Consider the following 17,500-nt stretch of genomic DNA (forward strand, 5'->3'; position numbering starts at 1 on the left):
AAAATGTAAGGAAAACATCCCAGTAATAAGGGCAGGTCCACCAAAACAATACAAAGGTGAAGGACTGAAAGCATTAGTATGGATTATGTAGGTGCCTATACTTATGTACTGATTTTATTTTCAGTGTAGTAATTTAGCAGTTGTCAAAAGACCAGTCCTGAAAATGTAAGTGTTAACAAAATTAGCTTATATGCAAAGCTGTATCCACACAAATAGAGTATTGCAAATGCAAAGAACGTTTCAGACTTCGGCAGAAATGGTCAAACTGAAAAATACGTTTCCAAATGACAAATTCCTTGATCCTGTGATATGCTGTAAAGAGCTCATAAGAGTAATGGCAAAGGTTCATACGAGACAAGACAGAAAAAAATACATTTGCTATGAATTAAATGTCCGGGTCAAGATTCTGATAAACCTTTTAAGCATTTTCTTTCCACTGTCATTTTAGCCCTTTCTTTGTGAGTTAGGTAAAATGTACTTTTGTTTTTCTAACACCTAGTGTTTGAAGCACTAAGGAAGGCAGACACTCTAAAGCAACCAATACTACACAAGTAATTTATAAATATTGCTGTAGTTATTATGCATGACAATAAACAATCGTGTACAAGTTTGTGAACAGCAAATAACTGAATGCTTCCATTTTCAGTTGGACTGATTCAAACACACATAGTTTATGAGCCAGGGATTGACGGTTAGCTATACATATGGAGACAGACGATGGCACTTTGATTTTCTGAAAGCCTTTTGCCAATTAAAAGCTGCCATCAGCACATATAAAATGTGTGTGTGTGTGTGTGTGTGTGTGTGTGTGTGTAGCCGCTGAAACTGTGGGCACAGGGGCTAATGCTGTTGTCATTGTGAATTTGAATCAAGACACAGCTACTACAGATGAAAATACAGGAAGTCCCGTCTTCTCCTGCCTGGCTAATCAGCATAGACACACAGCATAGCACAGATTATGGTGTATTCAACTGTAAGACCTCCATGGGCAAATTGAAAATGAAACAATTCTAATTATTTCTGCCTAACTATATGTCTTGAACCTCACCCTCTCATACAGTTCCTCTCATAATGTAGCAAAAATGCGCAAAATGTGGAACACATACTAACAGCTTCAACTACGATGCTCTCAGCGTGGTTAAAGTGTGTTGCAAAAAGTTTTCATTTAATATGTTTCAGTATTATTTATTGTCGTTATATGTTAAAAATGTTAACATAAATGTGTAACATACATTTTCAACTTGGAACTGCATGGAAAATGAAATTTAAGACTCAGAATGAGGTACAGCTAAGATGCATGCACCCCCATATGGTACTATACAAAGAGCCCTAGCACAGGCAGAATTCAGATTTCTAGGAGCTGATGTTTTACATACCCTTTTCTTCAGATGAAGGGGGAAATATTTGCAATAGATCATCATGCATTCTTAACTTTTATTTGGAGGTGAGGAAAAGAGGCCAACAGAATCATGTCATTGCTAATACCACTACTGTTTTGCAATCAAAAGATTAAATAAAGGGTATAGCAGGAAATTATGACCAGACCTGTTATTTCCCAGTAAAAGTAGATTGTTCTTTCTTACAGTAATGTGTTGTCATTTGTCTGACAATGTTTTCCTTGACATGATTCCATTTAATTTTGATTATACTGGAAAAAGCTTACTAGCTAATACAGTTATATTTGTAAGACTGCTTTCTTCACCCTTTGTCAGAATGTTTGGATTTTATTTATAAAATGAAAAGGGTATTTTCTCCTTATTTAATTTACTAGGAAATTAAATATGTTGCATACGTTTTTATTTCAGAATTTGAATGATAGTGTAGAACAGAGCGTGTGCTGCATCTTTAAGAAGTGTTTCAAGGACTGAACCTGCATATAAATATCGAACATGTGCTGATCTCTGTACTATTTTGAATGTGCAGCCAGAGAGTGAGCATGTAGGAGTGTGATAGCTAGTTTGTTGTATGCAAGTTTACCTAAATTAAAGTTAACAAGCCTCAATGTGTTTATACATAATAAAGCTGCTTGAACAAAACCATGAACTCTCGTCTACTGTATCCAGACTAGACGAGCGACATGGTGTAGAAACTGGGATTCCACAGACTGCTTTCCAGAGCCACGAGGTGCAGAGTTAACACTGAAGGTAAACTAAGAGAAATGAGCACATTAAAAAGGACCAGAAAAGAACCAAAGGTAATGAAAACTTGCACAAACAGTTTATTTTATAACATTACAAGCGCACAAACCACATTATTAAACAAGTGAGAGGCACAAAAGGTTTGTTGATTAAACAAAATGTTTAAAATTAAGAGATTTGATAAAACAAGCATCAGAAAAGTACATAAGGGGTTTGGAATAATCTTTGCATTGCAAAATGGGCATGCTTAGAGTAAAACGAGCACAAGAGAAGTGTAATGGGCATGAAAAGAGATTAAACAAGTAAAACAAACATAATAAGGGCAAAAGGGCACATTAAGCATAAATAAAGCAAGCCAACTGCATGTGCTTTTTGGCAAAGTGCTGTGTTTTGGCATTACTACTAGTTTGCATTGATCGAAGCCCTGAATAGCATAGCTAGTTCATTTGAGGTATCTCAAATTGTGTAAAAGTGCTTACAGTGTGTGCTTATTACTGTGCATGTATTTCAAGGAGTTTATTTGTGTGCAAAGTGCAACTATTTCATGAAGTACAGTCAAAGTACAGCCATTTCAAAAAGTTTCTTGTGCTGGGTGTGTCTATTCGCAGAATGTTGCCATTACAAAGTGTTTCTTGCACTGTAAAGAATTATCCAGCAAATTACCACCATTTTGGAGAAGTTTCAGTGTGCCATGTGCTGTCTACCCAGTTCATTCACACAGTGCAGTTATTTTGAAATATTTCTTGCACTGATAAGAGGTAATTTCTTGCAGTATATATGCCGCGGTGGTGCAGCGGTACCATTGTCGCCTCACAGCAAGAAGTTTTCCCATTCAATTCTCAGCTGGAGCACCTTGTGTGTGAAGTCTGTATGTCCTCCCCGTGGTCGAGTGACGTTCGAAAGACATGCGTGAATGGGCATGCCTTCGTTGAAGGTTGGGCGTCAAGCTGGCACATCGGCACTGTAAAAATCTACAGTCAATCATTAGCAGACCGGAGGTTCCGCTGTGGCGACCCCTAACCGGGAAAAAATTTCTGGCGTATAGATATATATATATATATATATATATATATATATAGTGTGTGTGTGTGTTAGTGCATATTTGCAAAATCCTTCACTGGTATGTATTAATACGGTAGATGGATTTTGAAAGCCCTTACCATTTGTATTTGATCAGAATATTGCAGAAAATTGGAGAATATTTGAGCAAGGGTACAATATTTTTATACAAGCAGTTTATTCTGACAAAGATGCATGCACCAGGGCATTCATTTTGCTAAACTTAGCTGGGTCAGAGGCCACTGAAAGAGAGTGTTCATTTCTGTATGCATCAGCAGTATATGAGGGAGAAGGTGAAAACTGCCATATTGTTGTACAGGCTGAATCAAGGGAAGACCCCCAAGTGTTTGAAGCACAAATTCAGAGAAATGTGAAACCCCCAGACAAATATTACATTAGAGAGGCATTTGTTTTACACAAGAGATCAGAAACCAGGAGAGACTTTGCAGCTCACATTACTGACCTGAGGAACAAAGGTAAAATGTGTCAGTTTGGTGACTTAAAAGAGGAGTTGATAAAGGACAGGCTTGTGTGTGGTATTAATAGTGCTGCTGTGAGAAAGATTTTGCTTTGTGACAGTGATTTAATGCTAAGCAAAGCTATTGAGATTTGTCAAATCCATGAAGTTACAGAAAGGCACACAAGTATGCTTGCAAATGATAAAATCATGGTTTTGGCAGGCTCCACAGCAAATGTAGGCAGCATGCAACACGTGGCAAACAGAAGCAGGCCTAAGCACATCGCAACCACAGTCCCTCAGAGTTCCCTGAGGATTCCAGCAAGTTCTAAGACTAGTTCAGATAAAGTATCATGCTCAGTGGAGTATCAGCATGAATCAGCAAAACCCAAATCTAGCTTTATAGTTAACTGTCACAAGTGTGGTGCCAATCATGAGTCTGAGAGAGAAATACTTGGCATTTAGTCAGCAATTCCAAAAGTGGAAAAAATGGAACCATTTTCAAAAGTTGTGAAAATCAAGTAAACCTCACACAGTTATAAAGAAGGGTCACTCAAAAAAGCAAGTTGATCATACAGAGAGCTGCAATTCTACTTTCTATGTAGATGGTGTATCAGTAATTGGTGAAAAGGTTGATGCAGTGAATCTGTTGACAAAGAATGAAGTATTTGTACTGTCCAGATCAATGGTAAATCCATCAAGCTCAAAGTAGACACTGGTTCTAAGTGTAATGTTATGTCAGCAGACACATTTGCTAAAGTGAGAGCTGGTGACCAACTCACAGTGCAAGACTTGCTGCTTATGGAGATGAAGAAATTCAAACCGAAGGCTCAGTAGTGCTTTCATGTTATTTGGCTAGCAACTGTTACAGCTTGTTATTCTATGTAGTCCGAAGACCTGTGCAGTCATTATTGGGTCTCAGAGGCAGTTTAAGAATGAATACGTTTTCTTTTACCAAAGTAGTTCATCATATAAGCACATATCCTAGTTCCAATTTTTATGAAGCCATTTTCAGAGTATGCTGATGTTTTCAATGACAAGCTAGGCAAACTTTCAGTTGTGTATTCTATGAAGTTAGACCCAGCGGTAAGTCCAGTGGTCAAGACCAGTGAGAAAAGTTCCGATGGCTATGCAAGATAAAGTTAAAGCTCAGTTGGATAAAATGGTGCAGCAAGGTGTAATTTGTCCAGTCAGAGAACCAACTGAATGGGTGTCGTCCATGGTAGCAGCCCACAAAAAAGGCTCAGACGAAATCAGAATATGTACTAACCCAAGAGATTTGAACAAAACATCGAAGAGACTGCATCATCCATTGCATACAGTCGAAGAAGTCGCAACCCTAATACTGGATGCCACTGTTTTTTTCTGTCTTGGATGCAAAAAGTCAATTTTGGCAATTCTGCAAGTGAAGTCTTTCAGCATGCAATGGAGAAAATTTTTTCAGGTTATCCTTGTGCCCTAATAGTAGTTGATTTATTGGTTAGAGGCAATGGTGAACCACAGCATGCCAAAAACCTTAAGAGAGTTCTTAACACAGCACTTGAAGTTAACTTAAAGCTCAGTCCTCTAAAGTGCAAATTCAGACTACCAGACGTTACATATGTAGGTCATTTATTTACCAGTATTGGCTTGAGACCAGACCCATCCAAGCAAGCAGCTATTCCTGAGATGCCATTGCCTGATCATGTTCAAGCTCTACATTTTCTTGGCATGGTCAACTATTTAGTTAAGTTTATACCAGACTTCAGTGAGTTGACTGCACCTTTGAGACAGCTGATGCGCAAAAATGTTACACGGTCTTGGTTGGAACAGCACCAAAGAGCATTTGAAGACCTTAAGTGGAAAATTGCCACCCCACCTACATTAAGATACTAAGATGTCAATAAACCAGGCAATCTTTCCTGTGATGCTTTTGGTCTTGGTACAGTTATTCTTCAAGAAGGCAGACCAGTAGCCTATGCATCTAGAACCCTTACCCAAAATGAAATGCAATATGCTCAGATCGAGAAAGAAATTTTGGGAATAGTATTTACATGTTCAAAGTTTCATTATCATATCTATGGTTAAAGAAGCCTATGCATTCAGCTCCAGCAAGATTACAAAGAATGATGCTCAAATTGCAAAAGTACAACTTCAAATTGGTCAATACAAAAGGCAAACGTCATTATCTAGCTGATCTCCAGATCACACAGAAATACAATGGAACAGCTTGATGCAGAGAATTTTGACTTTGATGTAATGGAAGTGTATAATATTTCTACCACAAGACTTGATGAGCTGAGAAATCATACAAAGACTGATCTAATTTTGCAGAAGCTCAACCACCACAGTAATGTTGGATAGCCGTCAAAGCAACCTAGTGTACCACCAGATGTGCAAGCTTATTTTCCTTACAGAGATGAAATACTGATGGAAGATGGCATTATTTTCAAAGGTCCTAGAATTGTTGTTCCTGCTTTCTTACAACATAAATATATCCAGATTTTCCATCATGGTCACCCAGGTTCCGAATCTACCAAACCAAGGGCGAGAGAGCTAATATTTTGGCCTTCTCTAGTAAAAAAACATTGAGAAAGTACTTTGTTCTTGTTTAGTATGCAATAGTACTAAACAGTATTTGCAAAGAGAACCACTTTAGCTAAGTCAAGTTCCTGAATTACCTTGGTCAACAGCAGCCACTGACATATTCCAGTGGAACAATCAGCATTACTTAGTATTGGTAGACTCTTAGTTGAACTGCTTTGAGATCGATTCACTACCTAACCTAACATTCACTGCTATCACGAAGTTGAAACGTTATTTCTCAGTCCATGCAAAGTTATTTCTGACAATGATACTCAATTTACTAGTCAGTTGTTTCAGAAATTTGCAAGAGAAAGGAACCTTGTACATGTTACTAGCAGTCCAGAATATCCACAGTCAAATGGACCAGCTGAACATGCAGTACAGAGTGCAAAGCAATTACTTGAAATGTCAAAGTGTGACAATAGCAATGTCTTTTTGAAGTTACTTAATCTCAGAAACATACCCCATGATGATATACTTGGCTTGCCTGCTCAGACACTTGTATCCAGGCAAACCAGAACAACATTGCCTATTAGTTCCAGTTTGTTGAGGCCTAAAGCTAAGAATAACAGAACCATTAGAGTCCAATTACTGAGGAAGCATTCTTTCCAGAAGTCCAGCTGTGTTAAATCGAGCAGATTTCTTTGTCCATTGAAGGAGGGACAGTGAGGATACAAATGGCAAAAGGTTTCAACTGGATTGGTAAGTAACAGGTACATGTACCAATCCGAGATCCTAATTCATAGAATCTGAGGGAGTGGAGTACAAGAGAAATCACAGACATCTTCTTTCTGTACCAGAATCAATATCACAGCATTGTTCCTGTGATACAGACTCTAGATCTCAGAGCAATCAAGATAATGTTCCTGTTGCAGAACATGTCTTGACTTCTGCTTTTATTCCTGATGATGTTCCTGATATTCCCAAGGTTGAACATTCAGCAGAGATGGTCCCAGTTGCTAAATCTGATTCTAAGTTTTATGTCACACATTTTGGTCGTATTTCCAGACCTAGTGTGAAAGACACAGCGACCTGCACTTATTGTATATATGCGTATCTAGTTCTGTGTACTTGCATGACAGAGAATTATTTGTATTGATTGCATTGTATGTCAACTGATATTGTCGATACTGTATAACTTTTTTCTCAAAGAGGAAGGATGTAGAACAGAGAGTTTGTGCTGTGTCTTTAAGAAGGATTTCAAGGACTGAACGTGCATATAAATACTGAGCATGTGCTGATCTCCATGCCATTTTGAGAGTGCAGCCAGAGAGTGAGCATGTATGACTGTGATAACTAGTTTGTATATAAGTTTACCTAAGTTAAAGTTATTAAGCCTCAATGTGTTTGTGCATAATAAAGCTGCTTGAACAGAACCCACTCAACTAGAAAAATCTTAAAATGGCAAGAAAAAAACTCCTGCATAAACATTTTATTCCAGATATGTCTTCTGGTATGTGAAGCTCATTAAAAGGTTATAATTATCAAGGCTGCAGGGGGTAAAATGCTAAGGCACAGAAACTGATTGTTATAAATACAGTTCAGCCAGAAAAAAGTTCTATTTACATTAATTTATTCACTTTCCAAAAACACTAGTCTACAGTTTTGCAAAATGCTACATCTGCATTATGCCAGGAAAAAATTAAAGCTACTATGAACATGTTCTTTTATTTATTCAGCTATGAGGCTTACATTTGAGATTTCATTTCTGATTATATACCTTACAGTTTCAAGTTAATGAAGCAACAGTATGATTAGGGAACAGACATGAAAGAAAGCTCAACTTTCTGCATAATTGAATCTGTGAATGGATGGTGCATTATGGAACCTGGCGAAGTGCAACAAACGTGATTCCTGCAGCACGTTACCAGAAATTTCTCAATGGTCTTTCTCTACAATAGCAGTATTGGGGGCCTCTTGAGACCTCTCTGCCACTCCTGGCTGTATTTTTAAATATGACCCTTTTATTTATATACAGGAAAAATGATCCTGCTAAAGAAAATTGTGTTTTTTCAACATTTGTAATGCATGTCTCAACATTCAGATTCAAAAGATGATCTTTAGCTAAAATAACTTTTAAATGGTATGATAATGCACAACACCCTTAATATAGGAGCTGTATAACTATAAACAAAATAATCACAGATTAACATTGTAGATTTAACAAGCATTAAAATGAACGAAAAAATATTTCAGCAGAAACAGAATTTCAAGGCCTGAAGGGTCTACTTTCATATTTTGTTGTAACTGGTTACAGAGGGCTCTTCTCATAAAAGGGATGCACATTTAAAACATAATGGCCTTGCTCTCAGTTACATCTACACTTAAGGGCCCTGTTCTTCGACTGAAGGAGTCATCCATCTTTGCTTCAACAGCACTGCTCTCTCACTGAAGCAGTCCAATATCTACGGCTACATAACTTTGTTCTTGCACAGTAGCAGTCTCACATCTGCACTTAGAAAGGTCCTGCTCTCATACTGAACAAGTCTTACAGGCACTGCGTTCATACTGATGAAGTTTCACATCTTCAGCTTCAAGGGCACTGTTCTCTCACTGAAAGACTTGGATGTCTACAGCAATATGAGCCCTGTTATTGTTCTCCCATTGAAACATTCATATGTTTGCAGTGAAATGGATCAGCCCTAGTTAAACATTTCCATGGAGAGCTCCACTTTGGAAGAGTTGTCAGCACTATTTTCCTAGACCAAGCCAAAATTTTCTTCCTGTAGCATATCCAAAGCAAACTAATTCTACCGAACATTGGTCTTTGCTACAAATGGTTCTCCAGTTACCTCAGCAATGCATTTTAGGTCGTAAAGTGAAATAATGTAATTGCCATGCAACTTCCCATTAGAGTAGGAGTTCCTCTGATCACTGTGCTTGGCTCACTTCTATTCACCATTTATGCAAACAGCATGGCTCACTAATCTGGGAATTCCCAACTCATCAAATATGTAGAAGATTCTACCATCTCGGGTACGTCTCTCCACACACTATCCCATTCTAAAATATTCCTTTCACTCTCTACACTTGGAGCAAAGCAGCAAGTGCTTATTCCTGGATACCACATTAAATCAAACTAATGCTCTCGTCTTCTGAGCCACCCCTTACTATAACTTTTCACATCTTCCTCACACACCAAACACTACGTTTTCTAAGTCTCCGCCATCTCTATAGTTGGAATTAATTCTACACTCACTGAGAAAGTAGGTACCAACCAAGCTACTAGGAGTAACCCTAGATAAAAATTCAATAATGTGCAGAAAGCCATTTTAAAACATACTCCCACCAGGTAAACTGTACAGGACATAAGCATTCCTCACAGACAGTACGATAGTCTCCTGTGCCAGATCAGGCTTCCTTCAATCACTCATGTTTTCATTAATCGTGTATTTCCACTTCAGTTTCATCAAACATATAACACAAAATCTCAATTTGCTTCTGGAGACAACAGTCACACTTACCATTGTTGGAAAACTCTGGTTAGATGTCAATCACTACCTTAACATTACCCAATTGTGTCTTGTCTATCCTACTCTGGAATATTTGGTTAGAGAGCTCCCCTTCAAAATCTTAGGGAATTTGCATTCCAACTTTGCCATATCCCCAAGTCTGTTATCACTAAAACTTTCTTTAATTTATACATTAACTGGGCATGTGCACTGTTCTGAGGATCTTTTGCAGGCATGACCCTAGCCATAAAACTCAGACTCTGCTTTACATTCATACTGGCAAAATTTGGAGTCAGCTACTTCCTTCAAGTAAGAAATGCAAATAACAAGCACACTTTCTCCTGGATGACCACCTTCATAATAATTAGACACATAACTGGAATCAGCTATGTACATTAATTACAAAAAAACCAAACAGACCGATGAACTAGTAACCCAAAATCCACGAAAGGAAGAACAGGAACCACTCGATTGCTTCCAAAAGTTTAATAAAACACAATAGCGGACAACGAATGCATCAAGCACTTTCGCTTGGTCCAATACCAAGCTTTATCAAGATGAAATATACAGTGATTAATTCCACTTATATAGAGCTAACTATTAAGTCATGTGACTTAATAAAGCTGCCATTGCTTCTAAAAAAAATATATAATATCATAAATAACAAGATTCTAAAAATGAACCCTTAAAAATAATGTTAAACCATGCAATGTTAATCACATTCTATCTAAGAATGACTCTGGAATATGCTTTTGACAATTATTTACATCAAAAGGTTAAAAGCACACTGTGAAAAACTATTAAAATATGTTAAGATACTAACTTGACCTAAGAACATCCTATTTACTACATTGTTAGTGAAAAAATTAAACTGACATTGTGAATACAACAAAATATAAGAAATTTATAATAAATGAATGTGTAAGTCAATAGCACAAAATACAAACACAGATGTATAACACATCTGAACAGGTGCGTATATCAGCTAAAATATGTTGCATATGCTTTGATTGCTTCATGTTTATAGTCTAGCCTTCCCTCAACTTCAAAACACTACTTATATTAATGTTATCATTGAGACCTGGACACCTACCAGCATCTAACTTGAGTTGCCAAAGGAGCTCTTTATATTCCAGTTTAGTCTCCCAGTCTCCTCCTCTACCATCTACCTGTACTTGTTCAAGAACAATGAATTTCAATTCCATTTCCGGGCATGTAATGGAATGCTTATAAAAGGCATTAGAATCCTTCTTTCTAGAGACATCATATAAAGGTGCTCATAAATTATTTTTCTCAGTTTTCTTTCTGTCTTACCTGTATAAAAACTATAAAATTTGGTGCAGTAGCCAAGATATACCACACCTTTAGTTCCACAATTTGTGTGACAGTTTGATTGAAAATAAAATTTTCTTGATGGAATATACAGTGAACCTTTATTTATGATGGCTATACATTGCTTACACATCCCACATTTGTATGTGCCTCTTCTGGAACCATTATTTATTGTTCTATGTGACTGCTTCATTTCAAATAACTCTTTCATATTGACGTCTCTATGTCTAATAAATGTAGGATACTCTGGGACTAGCTTTTTTAGTTCATCATGAAATGTCAGGACTGGCCAGTAGTTTGAGATCACTTCCTCAACTTGTTTAGAATTGTTGGAAAAAGAGCAGATATAGTTGTAATGACCTGCATTTCCATGATTCTTAACTATTTCATCATAAGCATGGCCCAGCCCACACCCAATAAAGGGAAGTATCTATCCTCCCTATTATTTGAGACTTCTTTAATTAAGGTATCAATTAGTGATTCCGGGTATCCTCTTTCAAGGAACAACCTTTTTAACAAATCAACTTCCTCCAAAAAATAATCCAAAGTACTGGACATCCTCGAAGCTCGTATCAGCTGACCTTTAACAATGCCTTTCTTCTTATAAGTACATTAATTACTCATTGGATCAATTTGATTTTCAGCTAAGGCAGAGGGCTGAATTCATAAGAGTACAATGATGTGTACCATGCATACACTGCGGGTCTTTTTTGGTATTCAGAAAGCACCTTTGCATGGTCCTCCAACATGAATAATGGCCATACTGAATGCTAATGAGGCATTCTGAGGGCATAGGCATATGCTAATTAGCCAGTTGCTCTTTCCACAGAACTACTCCCTGGATGCCATCTACATGACCAAGCACTTTCTTGAATTGCTGGGCTGTGTAGATCAGCTCGGTCATCCTCACCACATCACATTTGCAAACATGGGCAAAAGGCTGTGTTCAACTGTCGAACATGAACGTGGTGCAGGGAAACTACTAGACACCAAGATTTACTTTAAAAGTGCCATAACTATAGCAACATCAAAATGGGAAATAGGGAGCCACCAGACAACAGAAGTGAAGTACTAGCACCAACTTTACCACAGGGACTGCTGGGGGGGGGGGGTAAACAGTGCTGCATTGGCACTGATGTTACTACAGGGACCAGGGGTGGGGGGGAAACAGTGCTGTATTGGGACTAATCTTACTACAGGGTCCAGGGGTTAGGTGAGATGCATTAGACACCAGGGAATGTTTACGTGCTGTAATGGCACCATCACAACAGGGATACACTAAACATCAGGGAATACTTTAAGTCACATGATGGCTCCAACATTACAATGGAGGTTGGTGGAGTGGGTGATACAATAGACACCATGGATTACTCCATAAAGTGCCCTAAGGCACAGACCAACATAATGGTGATAGGAAGAACCACTGAAAACACTCTAAAATGGTATAATAGCACCAATAGTAATGTGAGGAATTGGGGATGGGAAAATCACATGAAAGTGCCGTAACAGCACACACTTCACAAGGGTGATGGGGAGAACAATAGACCACCAGGCATGAATGTAAAGTGCCATAATGGCATTGACAGTATAACAGGGATCAGGGTTATGGGATACACTAGACACCAGAGTCTAATACATACATGGTACTAAAGTATTACTTGGTGGGGGGATCTACGGGAGGTTAGGGACATGTACAGCAAATGTGGTATATATATATATATATATATATATACACATACATATATATATATATATATATATATATATGTGTGTGTGTGTGTGTGTGTGTGTGTGTGTGTGTTTATGAGACAGTGACTGAAGGAGGGATTTCACTGGCTACATGAGAGGCAGATTACTATCACAATGTGCTGATCAGCCATGATCTGCACATTGCAGTAGTAACTGTGATTCAAGGAAATGCAAATTAGAAGATAATAAGGTTTTATCTCATCTTGGTTAGCATGTTCATGCGAATCACAAATGGGTGTGTCATGCAGCAAGAGCATTTCTAGCATTAGCCATACTGGAAGGGCATTTCTAGCATGAGCCTGGGCTCATGCTAGGAGCTTTAATGAATTGCCAGGATCATTTTTATAATGCCGAATGTCATACTTTTCATTGCAGTAAAACTCCTCTCTCAAACTTTTCATGGTCGTTATTACTGCTATTACATATATTCTATGCCCTTTCATTTAGATCCGTGCTGAATTTGCTCCATCTTTCCTTTCCATGTCTTAGTTTTGTAAATGATCTTTCAAAAAATGAACTCTTTCCCTCATGCTTTTTTCTTTTCAATAATCGTTTCCCTGGTTACTTTTATACATTCTTTGTGATTAGTTGTGAATATTGTAACACATGCCATGATGTTTTTTGATTTCATGAGTTTAATTTTTTTGTAATTGTATGCCATCTTGTTTTAATTTCAAAACTGCATCTGCTGTTGTCAATCAATTGCCACTGTTACTGCTTTTGTCTCGGAGCCATCTCCCTGAGACTCCACTGAAAACTGAACTTCCCAGCTGGACATTCCCAATTAACAAATTTAAGCAAAGTGATGCATCTAAGAATGAAAACAAAAAAAGAAGTGAAACAATTGCATATAGGGCCAGGGTGTACCAGTGAAACAGCTGCGTATCAACATTTTAATGGGTCATGCTGTACAGGCAAGACAGTCAAACATTTACAGTAACATGGACCCATTTTCTCACTGAAATGCATACTCATCTGTGGTAACATGGATGCTGCTTTCTCATCTATTCATTGACGTGATAACTTCTCTCTCAAACATATGCATCTATGATAATGTGGGTTTCTACTTAACAAAAAGATTAAGCATTTACAAAAGGATATTAACCCTCTTTTTTAAAATTAAAAATGTGCACACCTACAACACCACTTCCATGGGTGTACCTCCCACAAAAATGGAGACTTAAATAAGATATTTGGAAATTAAATGCAAAATCAGTTGATTTAGTACTCTAATTATATAAAAACAGTGACTTACAGTGTTGATTTCAATCCCAGCACACCATCTTCACTTTGTAAGTGAGAAGAAAAGTTTACATTGTAATTTTTGCTATAACTTCACAAATCAGGCATGTTGTGAAGCTGGAAAGACGGTTCTACTACTCCTCATTTCAATGCACTGTGTGCATCTAATTTAAATATATAATGGGCAATGTGCCTCATTACCACTAAAGAAGAATGGCAAAAGAAAACATTGATTGACATATGCAAGACAAAACAAACAGTACCAGAAATGAAAGAAAATGCAATAACTGCTTTACATGGTAGAGGGGAAGCCCTCTCATACCCTAACTTCTCCGCAGAGTAATATATATTCAATTCTAAGGTGGCCACTACTCCACAAAAAAAAAAAAAAAAAAATCCGGAGTTTTGGGAACCACCCTCCTCCCCAAATGCAAGTCTAATTAATACAATTGCAGTTTTTGTCAGGATGGCAGTATATAACAAATTGTACTATGACGAACCAGTTCTGCTTTTGCAAACAGTGATTCTGTTAACTGACTTCAGACCACCCAAGATGCATCATGCAACCATATTAAACATGAGAATAGTTGGACACGATGTTCTGTAATGTTCTTTCTACTACCTGAAGGACACCGAGATGTGTTACTGTCACCTATATTAGCATAATCTGCTCTAGCAGGCTTAAGCATAAGTATTTTGTCAACAATTCAATGAGCTGATTTTATAAAATATTAAATAACATGCCTGGACAGGCCAGACAGCAGCTGCATATAAGGTTATAGGTAAATGAGAGTTAGCAGTTTTATGTTTATGGAATACAAAAATACCTGTAGGAGACGATTGCAGACCTGCAGATGAATCATCAAAGTCATGTCTACATTGTCATTCTCTGTAGTTAATGGAAGTTCTTCAGGTACTCGGAGTCCAGATGCTAAGCTGTCTTTCAACATGCCAAAATTCCGAAGTGTGCCTTCATGCAGTGTGCCAGTACTATAAAATTTAGAGAAAACTCATGTAAACTGCCAAGAAGTTAGGTTTTTTTTGTAATATAAGCTTGAAAGGACTACAAACTGCCATATGAACAAGAGAGTTATAACCCCCCCACTTCATACACAGTTTTTTTAACTAGAAATTGCCTGTGTGCACTTACCTACCTAATGTAAAAATAAGAATTCAGCACTAAAAGCAGTAGTGCTGGTGCTTTCCCAATCTTTTTTATCAGTAATAGTGCTGGAAAGGTAGCAGCAGCAGCCCAAGAGTACTAAAGGATCACCTGCTGCTTCTGCATTAGTGCATTACTAACAAACGTTAGGGAAAGCCTGGGTGTAATGTTACAAGAGACACACCTCAAATAATTACACCCGCTACAAGAGTAAATGAATACCATTACAAAGAGCAGTCTGGCACAATGCAAGAGTGTTAGGCTCACACCTAAAGTCAGAATCACAAAGTCTTTGGGTATATTAATCAGGGGGAAGGTGATTAGACACTAATGTGCAAGTCTTAGGGAAACAGAAAATGGTATGTTTCAACTTTCAAGCTTTTAGACATTACTTAATACTAAACTACATGAACTAGTGAAAGTGATCATTCTTAATATCACCCTTTCTATGCAAATACAAGATATCTGGTCTGTATGCCATTAAACCTCTGCTAATTTGGCCACAAGTCTGTTAAAGCAGTGACGTCTCATATCCTTGTCCCCGGTTAACCACAGGTAGTTCAGATAACTTGGGGTCTATGAAGCAAGAAGGAACATTGAAAGTCTGCAGTTTTACTGACAGCAGACTATTAAATGAGAAAACTTCACTAGTTAAAGCAGGATTGCTGTAGGGAAAAAAGCTGCACAGCTACTGCAATCAGAGATACTAAACATCAAATTGAACTAGTAACGTAAGTGAGAGTAATCACTGATAATTAAATTAGTAAACTAGAACAGAGATAGAACATAACTCCATCCTTTTTGCCCCTTACATTACATCTACCTTTGTACAATGCTTTTCACTAATCTAGCTATTTGATATCCATCGTAGGTATATCTTATAGGATTATTTTAATATTGCTGTGCTTGTTTGCAAATGCGAATGGAATTTTTTTGTCCCCAGGCCAGCAATGAAAATAATCTTTGCCCAGCAACACTTGGCTGGTTAACAATGCAAATAACCTAGGTGTCAAAGCAAAGCACAAGCAGGGGAGGCATTGAGTAGATGACAACCACACTACACACGGAGCCACTTGTGAAGTATTCCACAATGAGAAGGGGGATAAGGGGAGCGAGAATAACGAGAAAATGGGACTTATATTCTTCAGAGAACAGGAAGTAGCGCAATGTATCTGCATTCATCATACTGATGCATGTTTTTCTTAAAGCATTTCCCAAAATAAAAATGCACATTTTAGAAAACTCCATTTATTAATCTTTAAAGGTTCTAGGGAGACATGTCTCCTTACCCTTCACTGGTGATTACATGCAAACAATTTACAAGGCCTAAGATTCCATGCATTTATTATTGTGAATCCACATTTAGGCACAGTGCCTATTTTTCACATTCTAGGATGGGTAAGAAAACAGCTGAGTACTGGCAAACAGTTAATGTCTAATGAAGTGTTGAAGCTGTGGTCATATAGACCCTGATGTACAGTGTAGATTGTAGAATACCTAGGAATGGGGTGGGGCAGAAGTCAGAGGTATCCCAGGATACTACACTGAAAAGGGACAACACCTGACAATTTAGGGTAGAGTTGCAGTGAACTGTAGATATACACATCCATTTCAGATATTTCATGTGTCATGTTAAAAGCCTGAATTATTACAATCACACTTGCACTTACAAGACTGGTTCTTCACATGCTTCTGTGGTGTGAGAACCAAAGGCCAGATGCAAGCAATTTAATTCTAACACAAATAATGTGGGAGATCCCAAATGGAGAAATGTGAAAGTGCCATTCGCATTTAAAATTGGGGCAAACTCAGCAATTCAATCCAACCTTCATCGTCAGCATTAACCATATCCAAAGCGAATATTGGTAAATTCTCATCAGCATCAACCATATCCAAAGTGAATATTGGTAATTTCTCATTTACTTCCCTTGGAAACTAGGTTGCCCTGGGAAAAGTGAAGTTTTCATTTTTAGGCATCAAATGTGTCATCTCATAAATCTCTACTGTCCAGAATTTTGTAGACTATCCAGATTTTTGTCCTATATGTTTTGTTTGTTCCTCATACAATTTGTGGCATTCTGGCAAATCACTGGGGATTGAAGTGACTAAACAATTGCAGACAGTGTAGTGTCAAACGTCATATCCTTCAGAAAATACATGCTAATACAAAACCTGTTATTCTAGCAATCTTCTTTTTATAAGAGCAATATTTAAAATCTGTTACTGATTTTATGCCTTTTAGGGTCAGCCAACTCACCTGGCTATCAAACAATAATTTTATGCACAGCTGTCTTGCAAAGGTGTGCTAAAGCATCCCGTATGGCAACAGAAATGTCACTATCTA

General features: G+C 37.7%; 1 protein-coding gene across 6 annotated transcripts in view; it reads right to left on the reverse strand.

Annotated features, from left to right (window-relative positions):
* The window catches only part of RIPOR3 (RIPOR family member 3), an 856,049-nt gene that overhangs the window by 123,033 nt on the left and 715,516 nt on the right, over positions 1-17,500 (reverse strand). For all 6 annotated transcript variants that reach the window (XM_044089954.1, XM_044089953.1, XM_044089949.1 and 3 more), the window contains one exon: positions 14,822-14,984. In XM_044089954.1, the coding sequence (XP_043945889.1) occupies positions 14,822-14,984 (163 nt within the window). The remainder of the gene's footprint in view (positions 1-14,821; positions 14,985-17,500) is intronic.

The sequence above is a fragment of the Protopterus annectens genome, chromosome 12.part0 (genome assembly GCF_019279795.1).
Source record: "Protopterus annectens isolate FY-2018-M chromosome 12.part0, PAN1.0, whole genome shotgun sequence".
Taxonomy (NCBI): Eukaryota; Metazoa; Chordata; order Ceratodontiformes; family Protopteridae; genus Protopterus; species Protopterus annectens.